We start from the raw sequence: 21,469 nt of genomic DNA, 5'->3' as shown, positions 1-21,469 counted from the left end.
TTTCTCACTACATCCCTGACGTCTCTCGCTCCATTGGCCACAGGTTACACGCTGCAGCCAGGAGGGCACGTGGACGGTCATGCCACACCTGCAGAAGGATGGCCTCCGGGGGGCAGCTGGGAACAGGTCTCTAGCGCTGGGGTCCCATCGGTTAGGGGTGCCCTTCAGCCGCAAGCTGCAGGACTCATCTACCAGTGGTTGGGAACCACTGTCTGCTCCTGACCGGAAGTCCGGGGCTGGCTCTGGGATGAGTCTTTGCCATGTCCCTCACACACGTAGCCTCTACAATCTATTAAAGGCAGGAGGCACGTGGACATCTGCTCTCCTCTGTTCAGAAAAGCCGGGCCTGCCCAGAAACCACAAGTGCACGTCCATGTGAGCCCACAGCCAGGGAGCGGCCCCAGAGGGCAGCGGAGCCCGGGAACGAGCAGAGGCAGCGAGGGGCGAGGAGCCGGGGACCATCTGCTGAGTTGTTCCACGGATACAGTCCCTCGGAGAGGGACGGTGATCTGGCCAAGGTCACCTAGGCAGTCAGGGCACAGCCCAGGCTGAACGCAGTCCTCAAGAGCCCAAGCGTCCTGGGCTCTCGTGCTGCTTCCCTCGGGGTCTGGGAACAGGCCTCGGCTCTGTGCCTTCGAGCTTAGCTGGGGGCGCTCCGTGACCCCACCTTCGCAAGCCCTGCTTTTCCAGTTCCAAGCCAGGTGGGTGGCCTCTGGCGTGCAGACAGGCGACAAGTGGAGCAAGATAGTGGTTCCCCAGGCCAGGGGCAGCCACAAAGGACTAGGATGGCCTGAAGCGCCACACCAGTCGCCTTTGGCCGCGACCTGCCTTATCCATCTTCTTTGGTGCCTTGACACTTCTTGGGAAGGTCTGACTCAACCTGTTTTTGCCTCTGGTTGCCCATCTGGAAAATGAGGCTAATCTCAGTGCCTACGTCATAGGTAAGAATTATACGAGATTATGTGTAAAAAGTACCTCGACTCACTCCTGGCACGCAGTAAGTGGTTCCCGATTTCTCTGTCATCAGTTGGCCCTCACCTGCGGGGAGCCGCCTCTACACCCCATGCCACCAGCACTGTCCAGCCTTCCCTTCCCGAATCTCTGCTTGTCCCTGCTTGGTTTCACGCACTCCTGCTCCACATGGCGGGTCACAGGCTGCAGGGACCCCAGATCCATAACTTTCCAAATTCAGTGACCTGGGACTTCCCTGGTGGTGCAGTGGTTAAGAATCCGCCTGCCAATGCAGGGGACACGGGTTCGAGCCCTGGTCCAGGAAGATCCCACATGCCGCGGAGCAACTAAGACCGTGCGCCACAACTACTGAGCCTGCGCTTTAGAGCCCGTGAGTCACAGTTACTGAGCCCACGTGCCGCAACTACTGAAGCCCACACTCCGCAACAAGAGAAGCCCATGCAGTGAGAAGCCCATGCACCACAACAAAGAGTAGCCCCCACTCGCCACAACTAGAGAAAGCCCGTGCTGCAACAAAGACCCAATGCAGCCAATAAATAAACAAATTTTAAAAAAACCAAAAAACAAAAAAAAAACGAAAAAAAAAAATTCAGTGCCCTGCATACTGCTTCCCAGCACCTGCAGATAAAGTCTCAGGGAAGAACGCTGCCCGGCCCAGCCTGGGTTACAGACCACGTGTAGACCATCACTGTGGCTGGGCCAGCAGGATACACCAGCAAGCCAGGACCAGGGCACACACTCGATCCTGTGGTCTGGGAGAGGTGGGTGCTAGGATGGGTAGGGGGCAGGACAGTTCCTGAAAGCAAGGTGGTGCTGTTACCAGGAGACAGAAGAAGGATGCCATCAGACAAAAACGACACATGGCATCTCGTGACCTTCCTCTTGGAAGTGAGAATCCAAGATGAGGGAAGGCTGCAGCGTGGCGCCAAGCAAAGGGAAGATGAAGAAGTGGATGTCTGGGCCTCCGAGCCCAGGATCAGCAACAGTCCTTCTAATCACCCCCGACAGAACGCGCATTTCTTTCCCAGTGGCTCCCAGAAAGTCCTTAGATTAACTCTTGATTACCTGACATGGATCGTGCCCTTCCCTGGTACCCCATCAGTGGTACCAGGGATGTTGGAATATGCTGATTGGCTAGGTGGGGGGTCATGTGACTACTCTGGACCAATGAGTGCCACTCTGGTTGACCAGACCTGGGTGTCACTGACAAATTGAAGGGGAGGTGGATTCTCCAAAGAACAAGAGTCCCTCTCAACTGGGAGCTTCTGTGGGCAGCGATGGTGCCCAGTGCCCTTCCTTTCTGTCCCTGGGGCCACCGCCCAGCAGAGGGCCTGGCCCAGGAAGGCAGGCACTTCCTCCTGACCAGGCAGGTACCTGGACCACGGAAAACACCTGAGGCTTCTGTCACCTGCCCTGAATCCTCCTGAGAGGCGTGAGGTGACTTAGGGAAGCTTGGAGCCACCGACGTCAGAGACCTGAAGAGGGGAGGGGACAGAGACCATCCACGGGGTCTCTTCCCGACGCCGTCAGAGGTAACCGCCGACCGTTCGTCACCCACCCACACTGCGTCGCGCGCCCCGAGTGCCACGCTGCCCTGGGTCCGAGCTACACGGCCGCGAACGAGGCAGAGTCCCTGCCCTCGCGGGGCTGACGTCCTGGGGCAAGACCGCGGACCACGAGGCGGCAGCAGACGGGGTGAGCGAGGGGAGGGCAGGCGCTGGCGGCGGCTCCGCTGCAGGACGTGAGCAGCAGGGTGTGCAGCTCGGGCTCTGTGACGAGCGCCGGGACTGGGCGGCGCCGACCACAGAGCAGTGCCGTCCCGCAGCCCCAGAGGCCGGAAGTCCAAGAGCAAGGGGTGCGCGTGCTGGTCTCCCCCGAGGCCTCTCTCCTCGGCCTGGAGACGGCCGTCTTCTCCCCGTGCCCTCACACGGCCATCCCTCTGCAGGCGTCTGCCTCTCCTTACAAGCAGACCAGTCACGTTGGATTAGGGCCACCCTAGGGCCTCGTTTTCACTTAATCACCTCTTTAAAGGCCCCGTCTCCAAATGCAGTCACATCCTGAGGTTCCTGGGGTGAGGGCCTCCTTCCGTGCTGTGACCATGACCGTGAGTGATGGGGCCCCTCCCTGGGCCCCAGCGTCCTCCACGCTGCCTGCTGTGCACACCTCCAGCCTCACTGACCTCTCTGTTCCTCAAACTCCGCAAACCCCTTCCCCAGTCCTCTTCGGGCACAGGGTCCCCCAACCCATCCCAGCCGACTCCTGACTAATTCACATCCATCCAGCCGTCTTGGCCACATCCCACGACATCTTCAGAGGCCCCAGCCCAGCCAGCCTGCTCCCCTGTCATCTCTCACAGCCCCTGGCCTTTCTGTCCTTCATTTATTTGTGTTGTGCCTTCCGCGAGGTCCGTGTCCCCCAGGGGAAGGCAGGCTCCAGGAGGTCAGGCTGCTCCACTAAGCACAGTGAACCCGGCACACAGCGCGGTGCTGGCTCCGTCCATCTGCCGGATGAGCTGCAGAGCCGAATCAGCAGCTTGGACTGGGGGGTGGGGTGGGGGTCCGCTCGGACACTCCCTTGCACCCCCCCCCATAATGACAGTGTCCTGCATTCAGGTAGGGAACCAGAAACGAGGAGCGGTTGAGAGGGCTTCCCGAGCCCCGAGGCCTATCTGCACACTCCCCTCTTCAGGATTTATTTTCGGCTCTTCCTCTGAGGCCCCCTCCTCGAGCTCTTCTTCCTACTGTTGTTCTCTTGTTTTCACACACAAGCCTCTGTTTCCTGCGAGCCTTCACTCAGGAAACGCCACACAGCAAAGGCAGCCGGCGTGCGCGCCTCCTGGACCTCCGCTGCCTGGCGACCGGCTCTCGGCCAGCCCTGCGTGTCCGCTGTGCCCTGCAGCTGCCCGAAGCCCCGGGGGCCCCTGGGTGTCAGAGGGTCGGACACAGGGAGGGGAACAGATGAGTGCTGTTTTCCATCCATTTCAGAAAAAGCCGAACCTGGGGGTGTGTTGGTCTCCGCTGAGTCACTTGGTTCCAGCCCAAGTCATTCAAACACTAACCTACGGTTGCCATGAGGCATTCTGCAGATGTAATTCAAGTCTGTAACCAGTGGACTTTGAGTAAGGGAGACTGTCCTGGATAATGTGGGTGAGCCCGACTTAATTACTCGACAGACCTTAAAGCGAGGCTGAGGCCATCCCTGAAACAAAGAGGTTCTGCCTGTGGACAGAGCTTCCAACTGTGCCCAGGGGTCCAGCCCGACCATGCCCTCCCTCGCTCTGGATTTCAGGCTCGCTGAGCAGGTCCCCCAATCATGGAGGCCACCTCCTGGTGGTAAAGCTCCTGAGACAGCGCTACAGCGATAGACGTGGACGTCGATGGGCATCCCCTCCTGGCCCCACTCCGCTGGTTGAACCCTGACTTGTGCAGGGGCTGAGGCAGGAGGGGAACAGAGGCTGGCGTTTCTGTGCACCTGCAGGCATGAGGCGCTGTGCTAATGACTTCAGGCACACAACACTGTTTAACCCCCAAGCAGTGCTGTGAACTGTTTAATCAATGACCATACTTTAGGCTGCAAGTAACAGAAAACTCAACTCAGAATAGCTTAAAGCATTGACTCTGATGATCCTGCCTGAGGAGCACAGGGGAGAGCAGCTCAGTGATGTCTGCAAGGACCCAATTCCCCATCTTCCGACTCTGCCTTCCTCAGCCTGTCATCTTGGCTTGTCAGCAAAGGCCCCTCATGGTCACAAGATAGCTGCCATGGCTCAGATATCACTGCCACATCCAGAGACAGAAAAAATAACTTCTTCCTTCAACTTCTCAATTTCCAGAGATCCCCCTGGCAGACCTCCCCTCCCCTCTCATTGGCCAGGATCACATCACATGCCTGTTCCTAAACCAACCCTTGGCAAAAGGAAGGAGTCATCATGATCAGCTTAGACCAACCCGGGCTCCTGTCTGCACTTGGCCACTCAGTGCCTGACGGAATAACTGAGGTTGTGCCAACAAGACAGATGGGGTGTGACTGTTTCGGTCATTGTATTTGGTTTCTATGCAACCATAACAAATTACCACAAACTTAGGCAGTCAAAACAACATCCACTTATGATCTCACATTCCACAGGCCAGAAGTCCATGCAGGCTGGCCTGGGTTCTCTGCCTAGGCTCCCACAAGGCTGAAATTAAGGTGTCGTTGACCTTGGGTGAGGGCAAAAAGTCTGTTTCCAAGCTCACCCAGGGGGTGGCAGAATTCAGATCCTTGTGGTTGTAGGACTGAGATCCCCATTCCTTGCTGGCTGTTAGCAGGGGTTGCTCTCTACATGACCTCTCCCGTGGCCCTGTTCATCCTCCAGTCAGCAATGACCCAAGTCCTTCTCACACTTCATATCTCCCTGACTTCCTCTTCTGCACCAGCCAAGAAATTCTGCTCCTGCACCAGCTTGCCTTCTGCCCGAGCCTGGTCCTTCAAGCTGCCCATCGACTCTGTTAGCTCCTGGGCATCCTGCACACCAATTCCTTTCCTGCTTCAGCGATGGTTTCGGTTGTTACAGCCACGAACCCCTGGCTGGTACAGCCTTGAACAACTCACTTCTCCTTTCTTTCCAATGAAATGTCTGTCTTGGTGTGGTGGCACCATGGCTACTGTGGGCGTGGGCAGAATTTCTAGGAATGGCCCCCGAGATCCCACACCCTAATTCCTGCAGCTGTGAGTGTGGTAAGGACAAGGCGTCTCCACGGGAGCAGTCTCTGCCCCGGAGACACTCAGGAAATGTGTGGGGAAGGGGCCGTCTGTCTCAATGACTAGGAGGACGGTGCTCCCACTACTTGCTGGGGGTGGATTCCAGGATACAGGCCTCCACGTAGGTCCTGCACAACCTACCAGGATTGCCTTGTACCCACACGACTTCCAAATGCCCTGTTGGGTGTTCGTTCTACAAAAAACTTGCTTTCACTGCACTTATCTGAGCCTAGCATCTAACTGCTTTCCATACAAACACAATTTTTTTGTATAGTTTTCATATAAAAAGAATTTTGCAAGAATGCAATGCTGTGTGAGTTGAGGGAAGGTTATACTTTGGTTGGTTTGGAATTTTCCAAGGGTTGCTCATCATTTCATAACCATGTCACAGATGATAACAGTATTTGTGAAGCTCAACCAGATGGTAAGGAGTTCCTGTGTCCACTGGCATTTGTTATCCTGTGTCCCAGGGAGTCTGCATATCTGTCTATCTGCCTATCTGTCTATCCTTCCATCCATCCATCCACCTACCTGAATATCTTTTCCTAACCCTTATTTGAAAATGTCAAATACAGAGAAGGAGTGTCAACAGATTCAACTGAGTATTATCTTCTCTCTCTCAAATTCAACCTTAGTCATCATAAATAGGTTTAGGCAACTAAAATGTTCTTTATATCTGAGTATTTACACATTGAAATTTATATTGTACAATTCCTTTCTCTCTCCATTAAGTCACAAGGCATCATATTAATTTTTTCAAAGAACATGTAAAGACAGGGTCTATTATTTATCCAGCTCATTTTGGGATAGCATAGGGATGTTCCAAAATATCAGTTATAAAAAGAGGGTATCAGTTTGTTAAAGGTGGGGTCCTCCGCTGTCGCGGGGACAGAATGAGTGGCTGAAGGATGGGGCAAGAGCTTGGCTCCAGCGGTGCCAGAGCTTATGAGGTACTGCTGTCCAAGCGTGCGCCAAGTTACACACTCTCCTAGGCGCTGCGTCATCTTTCACCATAGCTGCGTAGCACCCATGTTATCATTCTTCAGTTACTATTTTTCCTTAAATCATCTCACTCTTTTTACTTACTTTAAAAGGAAGTTCCATCACTGTCATAAACATGAAACGAAAATGGTTTGATGTGCTCAACTGTTTTTAGTATACATTATACTAAATACTTAACTGTTTAAAACACACACACACACACACAAACCCCTGTTCATCCGAGTGCCGCCTAAAATCCCCTTAAATACTAAGCAATGGCAGGAACTCCCTGTGTTTAGAACCTTATTTCATTTCATCTTCACGGGACCCCAGGGCCCATCCGTGTTTACCGGGGGCGGGGGCAGTTGTGGAGGGTCACGCGGTCCTGGAGGGTGCAATCTGGATTTGGCGGCTCCTGAGAAGCCCCCCCCTTTGCCTCAGAGAACCGAGGGAGGCTCTGTCCGCCGGAGGCCTGGAGCTGGGAGCTGCCAGGGCTGGGGGAAGGGGGAACATCTGGCCCTGGTCAGATGGTGTTGGCCGCCGGCCTCCAGCACAAGGAAGACATCAGAAGCTCGCTCGGGGCAGCACGCAGATGTGCGCAGCTGGAGGGAACGCCCTGCTGGCATGAGGACGCAGGTCTGCCCGGGCGTGAGGGCAGGAGGGGACAGTCGGCAGCCGAGGGCCTGCCTCTCCCCGGCAGGGCCTGAAGCCGAGCGGGAGGTGCTCAGCTATGCCTGTGGGGTGACAGGCATCCCTGCAGGTCCCAGAAGCGCCCCCAGCCCCTCCATGTCCGCCAGAGGGGAGCGGCCCGAGGTGGGCAGGGGTGGACGTGGGGTTGCCGGCCAGGGAGGGCCTCCGCCGGCCTTTTCAGTCCTGGCTGTCTCAGGTCCTGGACTGGATCTGGTCAATCTCCAACTTCCCTTAGCAGTGCCAACCTCTCTTTTCAACAGAGAAAGAAGAGCCTGGCTCAGAGGCAGACAGAAAACAAGATCTAGCTGCAGCTGGCTGTTTTGTGGATGTTTTGGGTGTTTTTCTGGTTATTTGCTATTTATGGCAAGAGGCACTGGCTTGCTCCTCTTGCTGATCATGTTTCCTATGAGAGGAAATCTGTATTAGCCAATAAAAGGGCCAGTGACCCGAAGTGCCTGCCATGTGGGAAGGTCCCCCTCACCCTCTGTGGGGTGGGCAGGGGGTCAGCCCCCATCCATGGGACGGGGCAGTGATGGGCTGGACCTCCCCCTGGGCCTGTGGCTCCAAAGCTAGTGCTCTCCTGTCTTTCTGGAACAATCCAAGAGCTGGCATCCCACCGGGCACAGGGTCTGCCTCCGCCTGGCCTGCCTTCCCTCTAGGCACCTGAGCTGCCGCCCGTGGGGACGTGCACCCACTCCGTCAGCCATTCATTCAACAAACCTCGACAGGCCGCTCTGTGCTGTGCTGGCCGCCCTCCAGGAAATGCCGTCGACGGTGGCGGGCTGGGGGACACAGCACAACAGCCGCCGGAGACCACGGGCGCTCAGGGAGTCCAGGTGGGGAGGCGGGCTCTTCGAGGAAGGGACGTCTGCGGCGGGGGCCAGGCGTGAAGGACCTTCAGGGTTTGCCAGGCAGAGCCAGCGCCGGAGGAGGGCACACCGCAGGCCGAGGGATCTGCGTGGTCTCAGCAAGTTCCTCCCGCTCTGCACCTCCGTTTCCTCATCTGTGAAATGGCAGGAATGAGACCACATTTTTCTTAGGGCTGCTGGGAGGGGTAGCTGAGTTTTTGCATGAACACACTCAGGCCATACACATACTACCTATAAAACAGGCACACGACAAGGACCTGCTGTACAGCACAGGGGACTACACTCAGTCTCGCACAGGACCCTGTCACGGGAAAGAATCTGGAAGAGAACACGTGTGTGTGTCAATACCTCACGGGGGCGGGTCCGGGTCCAGATCGCTGTCCCCCCACCGCCTCTGTGAGGTGGCCTTTTCCTCCTCTGAGACACAGCGACCTCACAGCCCAGGCACGAGAGGGGCCCACACAGCACGCCAAGGCCTGGCCCAGAGCAGGGTGTCGGGTCAGCGCCGGCTCACCCGTTCTCGGGTCTGGTCTGTGAGTCCTCTGCCCTGGACCTGCTGCCTCCCGTCTGTCCTGCCAGCGCTCTTCTTCCACCCAGGCCTCTTTCCTGCTGCTCACCCCCACGCCCTGCCTCCTCCAGGCTGCCTTCCCCGCTCTGCAGAACCCTGCTCCTTGTCTGAAGGCTGGGGGGGTCCAGCCCCGTGTCCAGCGGGCACGGCGCTGAAGGACGCGGGCTCTCTCTGCTCTCCCTGCCTGATGGTCCCGTCTCCACCCAGAGGACCACTGAGGGCGGGGGCTGTGCCCCTCTCCCCTCCTCCTGCCTCCCGGCTCCTCTCCCCGCCTGCACAGACACAGCAACGGTGGGTGCCACAGGACCGCATCTACACTGCAGCCCTCTGCCCAGCAGCCGCCCTGCGCCCCACCCCCTCCTGGCTGGGCCCTCCGCATGACCTCCAGGGGGCCAAACCCGACACCGCTGTCTGGGTGGCCGGGGGGCGAGGGCATTTCACCCTGAGCCCGGGGGCAGCGGGAGGGGCAGACGGAGGAAGACCAGGAGGCGTCGGAGGTGCCTGTGGGCACCCAGGCAGAGATGCCAAGGCAGCAGCTGCCCTGGGGAGCTCGTCAGGAAACAGGATCTGAGGGGCCAGAGCTGGTGGCAGATCTGGAAGCCAGCAGTGCTTGAAGCCACAGCACTGGCTGAGACCTTACAGAGCGAACGCATTCAAAGAAGAGAGGAGGTGCTGGGGGGCGGGGGGGGGGAGGCGAGAACCACCGGGGTTTAGGATGAAGAGGAGGAGCTCGCACAGTAGACAAGAAAGGGTGCAGGGGAGGTCAAACATCTCCCGGAAGCTGCGGGAAGAAGGTGTCTGGCGGGGGAGTGACGTGGGGTCAGCCCTTTCTCTGCAGGCCCGGCAGTGCAGTGGTGCTGGGTGACAGGATGCGAGTAGAGCAGGCCGAGAAGGGGATGGGGGCGGGGGGGGGGGGACATGGTGGGAGGGGGGCTTTGTTTGTTTCAAGGTGGAGACAGTGCAGCTCAGCTGCGTGGCGCGAGAATGCTCCTGCAGACGGACCCAGCAGGGAGCGGGAGGCCACACCCGCCCTTGGAGACCAGCTGCTGCACGAGAGTAAGAGCCACTCTGTTTCTCTGCAGCCACGTTTCACTTCTTGGGAAATTCCAAAGCGTGTCCTCATCTGTCCCGCTCTCCGAGCTCTGTTCTCGCCAGCTTCCTCTTCCCCACTTCACTGCATGTGACCTGCGGTCACCTAAGGAGCCCAGCAGCTGGGCTGGGCCATTCCAAGCCTGCCTCGCAAGCTTCCCCTGCGCCTGGCGGGGCCACTGAGACGCAGGCCTGGAGCCAGGGGCCCGAGAGTAAACCCAGCTCCTCCACTTCCCAGCTGTGCGGCCTGAGCAGGTCACGCTGGCAAAGCGGGGGGAATGACGGTACCTGCCTCATGGGGCTGTCGTGAGGAAACGTTTAAAGCCCTAGAACGGCGCCTGGCACCGAGAGAGCTCACGGAAGGATTTAGTTACTGTTGTGATGACACAGGAAGTTGTTCTTGGAACCAGCTTCTAAGACTGCGGTGGCCGAGGGGACGCGGGGAGTGTAGGGACCCGGTCTACCCGAGGCAGCCTCTGCTAGGAAATGTTTAATAAGGGCTGTCCCCTGTCTCATTTTCCTGTTGAAGCCCTTAAATAATTCAGGGAAAAAAAGAAGTTTCTCATAGTGGGAAGACTTAGATATTATCTAGTCCAACTCTTTCAAAACTCTACCCATTAAAGTCCCTTACCTGCTCATATACCTCCTCCGCCAGGAAGCTCACCACCTCCCAAGGCAACCCATTCCTTTCTTGGTCAGCAGTCCTTGTGAGAAAGCTTTTCCTGAAAGTGAGCTAAGATTGCCTTCTTTTGTCTCTTTAACTGTCATCTTTGCTCCGCCTGCCACGCATTCTGCTCAAGCACTGCCCTCTGGGGCCACATCAAGGCTACTCACCTCCACCCCCAAGTCTTGGAGACGATGACCCTATACCCCTGTGTCTTCTCTTCTTCCGGCTGTGGTCTGAGCCTCTAGAGTTGAGAGGGACTGTCACCTGCCCAGGTAGACCTCAAGTGATATGACCTAAGTGCTAATCACTCAGTTTCTTATTGAGCCAAGAATCCCCATCCAGGGGGGTCTCACACTGACTGCCGCCAAGCCCCTTCCCGTTCTTGGCTTGCACTGGGGGAGCCTGAATGCAGGACTTTATCCGTCAGTTACTGGCTCATAAAACACAAAAGGTTAGGCATAACTCTGGCTTCAGGCAGAGTCTGATCCAGCAGCTCAAATAATGTTACTAAGGACCCGTTTTTATTGCCGTCATCATTAGGCTCTATCCGTAGCCCCCAGCATCTCCAGGCGGCCCCCTAAGAGTCACAGGAGGCTGTCACATCTCCCCACTGCACCCCTGCTCCTCACTGGGGTGGGGGGGGGGTGAGCACAGCGAGTTAGGGAGAGGCTGGCTCTGTTTCAGGGAAGTCCCCCAGCCGACAGCTTCTTGCATCTCACTAGCTACCTGTGCAGCTCTTAGCCAATCACAGCGGCCAGGGGTGGGATTATGCCGATTTGTGTGGGGAAGAGCCCGTGCCTCTGAGCAGGGAAGCAGCCTGTGGCCTGGATAGATGAGCAGGTGAGACACCTGGGTGGCAATCTGGGAGCTGTCCCCACTGGGGAGGGGGTGCTGGATGGCCACAAGTGGCAGATGGCCCACCCTGGGCCTCACGTGCAATCTTGCAGACTCCCTCTTGTTTGGCTCCGCAGACGGTGCTGTGGGTGCTGAGCTCACCTGAGAAACCCTGGGTGCCCACACCTGCTCGGGCGCTCTATGGTGCCTCCTCCCCATGCCCAGTTACTGTGGGACAGCTGCCACGGTCCCCGTGACCCGCCCGCAGTCAGCGGAGCTTCTGGACAAGCCAATGGCTTCCTACCCCCTGCCCGTCACTCAGGCCCGACCGTGAGAACCCAGTCAGAGCCGGGAGGACCTCAGAGGCCTTGGCTCCGGTGACCCACCTGCAAGATGAGGCCCAAGTCCCACTGCCAGTTCCTGTCTGCAGCACCGGGGGAGTCAAGGACCCCTGCCCTGCCCTCCTGGATGCCTCTGGCTAAAACTGAGTCACAAGCCTATGTCTTAGCTGCAAGGGAGGCTGGGAGACTATCCACCATGGAGGGCTGACTGCCCTGCTGGCCACTAAGCAGGGAGCCGACGGGGTCAGAGACCACCCGGGGGCTTCTGCAGGCATGTCACGGACAGCCTAGCTGTGCAGCTGAGGAGTGGAGGAGGGTGGGCCCGTACCCACACCCTCCGGCAGGAAGTTGGCTGAGTCCCCCTCGCTCTCAACACCTGCGTCTTCCCCCACCCACAGGTCAGAGGGCACCCAGCGCCCAGCCTCCCCACGAGCCGGCCCGGAGCCAGAAGCCAGGAGGGGTGGAGCGGAGGATGGAGGGACCAGAGGTCCAGCCCCGCCACCAGAGGGAGCCTGGGGGCCCGACAGCAGCTCGGGGAGCAGATCCCTGGATGAAGGTTTGTCCCGCACACCCAGGCTTGCTGCCGACCTGACGGTGCCCCAGCCCCGCTCCCAGGGTCCTGTCTGCTGATGCCACCAACCGGGCTCCAAACAGAACCCCATCCCCTACCTGCTGAGGCTGGGCTTCCCTAGCCCCTAGCCTCCCCCCCTCCCCGCCCCCAAGCCTGGGAGCAGACACCCTGTGGGGGTGGCTGGGGTCCAGGAAGGCAGGTCCTGGCTCAGCGTGGGGGAAAGTGCGTCTCCTGTCAGTCCCGCGTAGGGGTGGGTCGGGCCAGGGCGCTGGGGTGAGTGAGGTGTGTGAGCAGGGCTGTATGGTCACCCCGCAAGAAGACCACAAGCAGCCCATCATCTCAGGACCCTGGGTCCAAGGGCGCAGAGCCGCGGGAGGAAAGGAGAGAAAGGCTGCCTGAGCCAGCGCCCCAGGGCTCTCCCGGCTCAGCGACAAGCAGGCCTGGACCGGCCGCCAGGGCCATCCCTCCCACCCGTCTCAGAACCCCTGTCCTGCCCCGCCCCCGCCCCGGGCACCGAGACGACGGTGACAACAGTGGCACCGCCCACACAGCACCGGGACGTTCCCAGAACGAAAACAAATTGTCAATATTGGAAACACCCTTACATCATCAAAAAGGCATGGACCCGTCACCTCAACCCTGTTCCACTGTGTCTGGGACGCTCTTTACTGAGACGGCACAGAACCGCCCTGTGCGCAACCCAGCTGGCTGTGGCACATCAGGACCCCTGAGCCCGTGGTTTGCAAACCCGCCGGCCGGCCAGGCCCACCCCGGGCAGCTGTGCGCATCCTCTGGGGTAGGGGGGGACCTCCTAGAGTGTCGGGCCGTCTGGCCCGAACTGACTCGAGTTAAAGGGAACTTACTGGTTCACACAGCTCACGTAAAAGCCCAAGCAGGCTTCAGGCGCAGCGAGGGGCAGCGGAGTCCAGCCCTCCTGCCGTCCCCTGGTCCCCTGCGAGAGCTCACGTCACAGAAGGCGCCCCCCAGCAGCTCAGACCCACGCCTCGGGGCCCCCGGCTGCGGGAGCAGGGGCGTCGCTCCTCCCCGGAGTCTGCGTCAGGTGTTGGCCCGACCCTCCCGGGCTCACGCTGGGTCCCCGGCCCTGCCTGAACCCGCCGTGTGGCTGGGCGGTCTGTGCCCTGACCGGCCAGCTGGGCTCACGGGTCCCCCAGGCCGGGGTGGCGTGGAGGCGGGGGAGGCCCCCAGGAGAGTCAGGGCTGCCCCGGAGACCGGGCACCACAGACCCCCGGGGTTAGTGACGCTCAGTCCTGCTGGAGCGCACCGGGGGGCGTGGCCACGTCGGGGATCACAGGGAGTCACACGCCTGACACCCCTCCCCTGGGTGTTAGGGGCACGCGGTCCCCGAGAGCGGAAGATGGGTTCACTGGGCGCCTGTGCCCCGCAGAGCCCCGGCCCCAGCCCAAGAGCGGGTCTTGGCTCCCTGGCTGGGATCACCATGTCCTCCATGGGCAACAACAGCCCCTCTGAGGGCACAGACAGGCCCTGGCTTCTCAGCAGGAGAGAGGGGGGCTCCTCTCTGCCGGTGTCCCCGTACGAAACCCAGGGAGGGCTCCTGGGCCAGGCGCGCGGGAGGGGGACGGGCTGGGCAGACGGTGCCAGGGCCTCTCCCCCCAGGAGGGCTGCCTGCTCCCCTCCCTCTGCCTCTTGTCCACAGCCCCTGCTTCCCCAGCGGTGGACGAGCAGCTCTTCCGCTCGGTCGAGGGCCAGGCTGCCTCTGACGAGGAGGAAGACGAGAAGTGGCGGGAGGACGAGAGGCCACCGGCCGAGGTCAAGGCCCTGCTGGCCGGCCTCTCCAGCTGCCGGCGTGGGTACGTGTGCCGGCGAGGACGTCCAGGACCCGGCGCTGGGCGCTCACAGTTGTCCTGGAAGCCCAGGGCGGCCCCTCCGTGTGGTGACAGACCTTGAACGTGGGAGGCTGACTCCCCGATTCACGTCCAGGCTGGGTCACCTCCCTACCCTCTGACGCTCTGTCCCCTTGTCCGCTGGGGAGGCGAGAAGACGGCCCCCGGCACGTGTGAGGCATGAGTGAAGGCACAGGTCCTAGGAGGTTTAATTCCCACCGACGCTCCCTCCCTTGGCCACGGTCCCAGGACCTGCCCCAAAGTTCTAGTGGGCTCCCGGACACGACAGACCCTTTCCTAACCCACCACGCCCGACGCCGGGGGCACCACGTCACCTGACTTCTGAGCCTCAGTCTTCCCGTCTCTAAGATGGGACAGTAACACCTGTCTGGCAGAGGTTTTGTGAGGATGCGCCACTGAGGATATAAGAGGCCTCACGGGTGCCCGATCCCAGCAGGTGCTCCACTGGGGGCAGCCTTGACTGCTGTTATTATAAAGTTCGGTTAGTTTTCTGGGGTAACTTGTCATCACCAACCCTTTACGTCAACAAGCGAATATTAAGCACCTAGGATGCGCCAGGCAAATCTGGGGGCACCTGGAAAACAAAACTACCAAGACAGGCCCTCTGCCCTCCAGCCTCTGCTCTAGCGAGTGGTGACCAGCGTGAGGAAGAGGGGGCAGAGGCAGGACATGCTGGGAGGGCCTCCGAGAAGGTGCTGTGTGAGCGGAGGTGCTGTGTGAGCGGAGACCGGATGGAAATGAGGGGAAAGCACTGCAGGCAGAGGAAGCAGCAGGTGCAAAGGCCCTGAGGCCTGTGGGAGGGGCCACGGGGAGGCGGGGTGGCTGCAGCGGAACGCGCAGAGTGGGTGGGAGGGAGGCCAGGAGGTCAGGCAGACTGGGCGAGGCCTCTGGCTTTTGCTCTCATGAGATGGGGAGCCTCGGAGGGTGTGAGCAGGGGGGGCCATGGCCCCGCTCAGCTTTCAGAGGAGACAGACTCGGTAATAACAACCCCCTCCCAGACTGCAGCGGACTTTGGAAAGCAGCTCCCTCAGTGCTGGCGCTCTCCTTCGCTGCAGGTGTGATGAGCAGACCGCCAAGGAGCTCGTAACTTACTTCAGTCACTTCAGCAGCACCGACCACGCCCGAGCCCTGGGGGAGCTGGAGGCCCGCGTCGCCATGCTGGTGGAGCAGCTGGGGACCCACGGCTGCGCTGGGAAGACCCTGGGGACACCTGGGGAGGAGGTCAGTTGAGCCCCAGATACTGAGAGCTGGACCAGTGCTGGAGTCTCTCACAGGTGGAAGAACAGAGGGATCTCAGCCAAGTCCTGTGCCCCATTCACAGACGGGAAAACCAAGACTCAGAGAGGGATGATTCAGATCTAATGAAGAATATTTTGGCTGCAAGTTAACGGATCCGTCTCAGATTGGCTCGAGTGAAAATGAGAATATGGAGCTGGAGAACAGCTTCAGAGGAGCAGCTATGATGAGCTTCAGGCACGGCTGGATCCAGGGACTCAGATTAGCTTGTCTGGTCTGTGTTTTTCTGTGTGCTGGCCTCACTTTCCCCTACTTCAGAGGGGCTTGCTCCCTGTGGTGGGGGAGGGAAGGCAGGACCACAGACAGCTCTAGGCTCACAGCAGCCCACTTAGGAAACACGAGAGGAACAATAATAGCCGAATACACATGAAATCTCAGGGAAGAACTCCAGTGGTCCAGCCTCAGTCACGTGCCCACCCCTGGGCCAATCCCTGTGGTAGGTGGGCAGCGTCCCATGATCGGCAGCTCCATCAAAGTCAGATGAAACAGAGGAGGGACACCTCCTCCAAGGAAAGTTAGTGAGTTGGTTGTGGGGGGAGGAGGGTGGGGCCAGGCACCATGAAGAGAGGTGTCTCCACTTCAATAAGACCACTGAGTATTCCTCTCTCATGTGTCTACTCCGTGGTAACCTCCCGGTTCCACAGGAATCACACGTGGAATGCTGTTAACTTAGCATCTCACTAAGCCCTCCAGCACAATGCATTTTACAAACAGACTCTGATAAAAGTTTTACATTTATATACCTGAAATCTTAAACCTGTACCGTTTGGGGCTTTTTTTACGTATCTGTGGTCTGACGCCATTCCAGAAGACATGGCAACCACCCCTTTCTACGTAAACCTCAAACGGGGCTGCGGAGCTCAGCTGCCGGGACCCGCAGACGATGTTCCCAAGCCTTCTGTCTCCTGCCCGAAGCTGAGTGTCCCACAGCAGCACAGCTTCAGCTGCTTCTCTTCCCCTCCATCGGCGCCCAGGGTGGGGGCTGCCTCACCCCTGCCGTCCCTGCTTTAGGAGGCAGGTGGCCGTGCGGCGTTGTGCGACCTTCCACCATCCTCCCTCAACAGCGTCCGTGTCCCCGGCCAGGGGTGGGCCGGTGACGGCGGCTGGGCGAGTCGTGCCCCTCTCCTGGGGCTCTCCACCCCGAGGGAGTGCGGGGAATGGCAGGAGAGGGTTCTCAGCTCTGGCCCCTGGAGAGGAGACTCCAGGTGTTTCTACTGCCTCCCCCGCCACGGCCGCCCATCCCTGAGGCTCTCCAGCCGCCAGTCCCTCCTGGGAACAAGCCGCTGGCCTGCCAGTGAATTCCCTTTCTGTTCAAACTAGCCAGATTGGTTTGTTGCTTGCACCCAAAAAAAGTTTCAAAAGAAAAAGCAGATGCATAGAGCCAAGAAGGGAGGATGGAGTCCTTCCACCAGAAAAGGAATATGTGTATTCTGACATCAGCTTGACTCACTGTGTGGCCTTAGGCCAGGCATTCAGCTTCTCTGGGCGTCAGTTCCATCCCTGGGGAGATGGCGGGGTGGGGGTTCTATCTGCCCAGCCACCTGGCAGGCTTGGGGGGCCAGAGGAGACGACCTCTGCGAAAGGGTGGAGGCGGGCCGTGGGCCCTGCCTGGGGATGCTGCTGTGACCCCGGGCAGGGGCAGGCGCTGAGGCCCCGCGGGTCCCCGCAGGCAGAGCTGCAGCGGAAGGCGGACGAGAACGAGCGCCTGAGGCTGGAGCTGCAGATGGTGGAGACGGAGAGGGTGCGGCTGTCCCTGCTGGAGGAGAAGCTGGAGGACGTGCTGCTGCTGCTGCAGAGGCTCCGGGACCTGGTAGGCGCGCGGGCGCGGGCGCAGCAGGGCAGGGGAGGCGCTCCGGGGAGGAGCCCGGCCTGTGTAGGGCCCTGGCTCTGGGCTCTCCCCGCGTGGGCAGGTGTCACCTCTACTTCCAGATGCAGAAAGAGCTCAGGGAAGCTAACTGAAAAGAAGGGGAGGCTCCCTCACTCATTTTATGAAGCTGATATAACTTTGGTCTCAGAACCAGGTGACCATAAACATAAGAAACGAAAAGCATGAGCTGCTGTCCCGTTTACACGCGGATGCAAAGATATCAAATAGCGGGTCAGTGAACCAACTCCGGCAGTGTTTACAGAAATGCAACGTGACTAAGCTGGATTCACCCCAGGAATTCAAAGATGAGTCAAGATCAAACCTCCATTAACACAGGACACCACACTGCAGATTAAAAGGAGAAAAACCATGTACTCATCTCAATAGCCGAGCAGTCAGTAACAGTCTCCTTCGATGATAAAACCTCTTGGCAAATTAACAACAGCAGGATCTTCCTCAGTAACATAAGGCGTCCCAGTCGACTACCTCTCACAAACCTCACACCTACCGCTGAAATGTTAGACGGAATCCTAAAAAATCATCATCTAGACAAGCAGGCCTGTCTGTCATCACTGCTTATGCCACACAGAGGTTCTAGCCAATGAAGTAAAATAAGAAAAAGAAAGGAGGTAAGGACTAGAGAGGAAGAAACCAAGTGATCAGTAATTGTGTATCATTTATCCACATACAATCCCGAAGTGAATTAAAGGAAAATTACTGTGAGTCTTTGGCAAGGTGCCCAATTTTTCTAACAATCATAACACAGAAATCAGTATTCCTAAACAGCATCAGCAAACCATTTAAAAAAAAAATTTTAAGGGACGCTAACTTAGCCAGGATTGCACAGCCACTACGGATGGAAGTAGGATTTGAACCCAGGTCTTCAGGGTGTGAAGGGGGCTCTCGCCTACGCTTCAGGCTGCGCAGGACGTAGGGCTACGGAGGCCCCGCCTGATGTGACACAGCCTGGGAGAGCGGCAAGTGGCAGCCCAGCACGTGTGGGCAGAGGGCAGTGGCTCCCAGCACAGCTCCCGGCCGGGGCAGCCTGGGGCAAGTGCTGGTCTTTCCGCCTCCCTGCTGGGTGGCTTTGGGCAGACCAGCCATTTTCTCAGCATTGCTTTTTTCACTGCTTAAAATGAGAATAAAATAAGCTCTTTCAAGGATTAAAGGAGCAAATGCATCAAAATGCTCTGTTCACAGTCACTTGCCAAGTGCCTACTCGGGCGCGTGGACGGTAGTCTGTAGGCACGCGATCTTTGACGACAGGGGCCCCGCGCTCTGCTCCATCAGCCACCTAGAGTCTGGGCAGTGTGGCCACCCTAGGGATGGGGGCACGGGGGACTCGATCTGCCCCCGGGGGCACCAAGCCTGCAGGGGCCACCAAGCCCCACCTGCCGCCTGAGGGCGCGGCAGCCACGGCTGCTCCAACCCTGTCTCATTTCTCTTTAAGAACATATCAAAAAGAGCCCTGGGGAGGACGGTGCTGAGCACGCTGGATGCCTGCAGGGACCCCGCACACGGTAGGTGAGCCCCCGGCCCCGTCTTCCAGAGCCTGGGCAGCAGCCGGAGGGCATCCTAGCCTAGCACCTCTGTCCTAAGTGTCTTGTCTGCAAAATGCCGCCTCGTTCCTGCCCTGCCCACCTGCAAAGGGTACAGTCAGGAACAGGCTCCGGGAAGCTGAAGGTGCTATCTGACAAGAGCAGGGAGCAGACGCCCCAGGGAAAAGGCCAAACAGAAGCCAGTGTGGCCAGACCCCAAGGGAGCCAGGCGGCTCCCGGCTGGCAATTTAGACTTCCCTGCAGTCCTGGGCTTCCTGCGCAGGAAGGGCTCTTATCACACCCATTCCATGGATGGGCTGATGGAGGCACAGAGACGCCAAGGACCGGCCACATTGAGACCTCAGGTCTCTCTCTTAAGTACTAGGCCACGTGGCCCTGCTGTTTAGACAAAGTTCAGGGCAGCACAATTTCATCAGTGCCAGCTCACGCCCGGTGAAATCAGGAGACGCATGGCTGGCTCCTGCCTGAAAGGGCCTCAGAGGCTGATGGGGAGACTGGTGATAAGCCCTTGCTTGCTGCCCTCACGGGGCACCTCTGGGCAGGGCTCAGGTATGTCCAGTGCCCTGAATGGTCCCTGGCATCCAAGGGGAGATCAGAAACTGTGCACTAGAAGCCCCCTTCCCCAGGGTCCTCAGTGGGAAAGGAGCAAGAGGTGGGGGCACCTGGACAGGGCGGGGGAGGGCCCAGGGAGGAAGGGGAGCGGCTCTGTGGGCCAGAGTGAGCAGACTGACCCGCCCTGCTGCCTACTCTTTCTTCCCAGACGGGACGTCTGGCCCCTCGGCCATGCTGGATGCCCTGCACCGAGCTTTGGCTGGCTGTGAGCTCCTGCGCAGAGAGCCCTCGGCACCAGCCTCTGCAGCTCCTGCAGTCACCAACTCCCTCCTTGTTTCCTGCTGATGTTGCTGGCCCAGCCTGTGGGCCTCCTGGGCAGCCTGGCCACCATCACTTCCTCAGAACCCTGGAGGCGCCGGCTCCTTCTGAGACTGGTCCAAGCTCAGAGCCCAGCAGCCATCCCTATCTTGGGCTCCTCCCAGATTCCTTTGCAGTCCCTGCATTCCTGCTGCCAGTGTCCACATTTCCCTACGGTTGCTGGATCAACCTGTACCTGCTGCTGCATCCCTTTTCTGCCCGGTCCAGTCCAGACTCCCTTCCCTGGCTCCCAGGATCTCTTCCCTTCCCAGCACTGTCCCCTTCTGCCCTGCAGCAGGCCTCTACGCCCCCTGGTCCACTGGGGAAACTACCGATGCCCCAGGAATTGCTGAAGGCCAGCTAGGGCTGGGGGAACTCCAAGGGGGGCAGAGTGATCACTGCAGGCTTCCTGGTGGAGGTGGCCTTGAACTAGCTCTAGAAGAGGGACGGAATTTAGACAGGCAGAGAGGAGGGAAGGGCATTTAATGTGAGGTAACGGTGAGAGCAAAAGTGTGGAGCCAGAAAGGGCCCCCATGAGTACAGACCCCAGAGCCCCTCTTCCCTGAGCACACAGTAGGTACGGGCCTCATGGGGTCACAGGAAAGAGGAGGACAAGCTGCCTGGTCTCATCTACCTTAAACCCTTGTAGGGGAGAAAGACACGTTGGCATGCAGTGCACTGCGGGTGAAATGTGGGCTACACTGAGGGAAGAGAGGTGCCGAGAGGCCAGCTGAGAGGGACCAGTCCAAGCCGAGGAGGAGGAAGCACTGCAGAGAGGGCAGGACGAGGGCAGGCGCCTGGCGGGGATAGGGCAGGTCAGGGGGGCTTGATGGCAGACCAGGACTCCATCCCCCAGGCAGTGGGGGCCACGGGAGGGGGGAGACAGGAGGCTGCAGGACTGTGGGAGCAAAGAGTCACCAGAGGGTTGGAGCAGAGCCATGGGGACACAGAAGGGGAGCCGTGGGGGAGGGAGATCGGGGGCCCCGGGACCAGCAGGCACTCCTGGGCAGGGCCCACAGGGAAAGCTGGAGGACAGCGCCTGGCCTCGTGCCTGGCCACAGGAATCCACACATGTGTTAAGATTCATGGAACTGGATGTTCCTCTCCAAAAAGTCAACTTCACTGCATGTTAATAAAACATGAAAGGGACCAGAGGAAATATTCCTGAAGCACCCCTGCTCTGGCCGCCTGGAACCTGTGACAGCAGGCAGGGAGGGCTCCTGTATACTCATCCGCAGGAGCTTCCTAATAAAAAACCTTCTCTCATCACTGCCTGATAATCAAAGGCTCATCATCGCTTGTACGACTCTCATCTCACAGGAGGCAAGTTTATGAGGTGGACTAGGATACAGAGGTGCCCAGAGAGGCTGGGTGACCTGCCCAGCATCACACAGCAAAGTAGCATCCAAGCCTGGACTGAGGCCTATTTTCTGAGCTCACATCTCACACACTTCCTACCACTACTAGCTGTCTCTGGCTACGAAACCCCAGGCTTGGGGTCTGGATTGGTTTTGGTACAGGCTAAACCGCCTCGATAAAAGAGATCCCAAAATACTCTGGGTCAAACAGGATAGAACTTTCTCTCCTGTAACAGTCCAGAGGTGAGTGGTCTTGGTTGACAGGGCAGCTCTGC

General features: G+C 58.8%; 1 protein-coding gene across 2 annotated transcripts in view; it reads left to right on the top strand.

Annotated features, from left to right (window-relative positions):
• EFCC1 (EF-hand and coiled-coil domain containing 1) overlaps positions 1–21,042 on the top strand; it is a 30,564-nt gene extending 9,522 nt beyond the window's left edge. The window contains exons 3-8 of one of the 2 annotated variants that reach the window (XM_057704324.1): positions 12,150–12,307; positions 14,013–14,151; positions 15,261–15,426; positions 17,171–17,311; positions 18,819–18,888; positions 19,688–21,042. In XM_057704324.1, the coding sequence (XP_057560307.1) occupies positions 12,150–12,307; positions 14,013–14,151; positions 15,261–15,426; positions 17,171–17,311; positions 18,819–18,888; positions 19,688–19,824 (811 nt within the window). In that variant the 3' untranslated portion in view covers positions 19,825–21,042. Of the gene's footprint in view, positions 1–12,149; positions 12,308–13,997; positions 14,152–15,260; positions 15,427–17,170; positions 17,312–18,818; positions 18,889–19,687 lie in introns of both variants that reach the window. The other variant, XM_057704323.1, reaches the window with a different exon arrangement.
• The last annotated feature ends 427 nt before the right edge of the window (positions 21,043–21,469 follow it).

Source organism: Hippopotamus amphibius, chromosome 13, assembly GCF_030028045.1.
Source record: "Hippopotamus amphibius kiboko isolate mHipAmp2 chromosome 13, mHipAmp2.hap2, whole genome shotgun sequence".
Taxonomy (NCBI): Eukaryota; Metazoa; Chordata; class Mammalia; order Artiodactyla; family Hippopotamidae; genus Hippopotamus; species Hippopotamus amphibius.
Note: the sequence above shows the minus strand (reverse complement) of the source record. Positions and strands in the feature narration are given on the sequence as shown.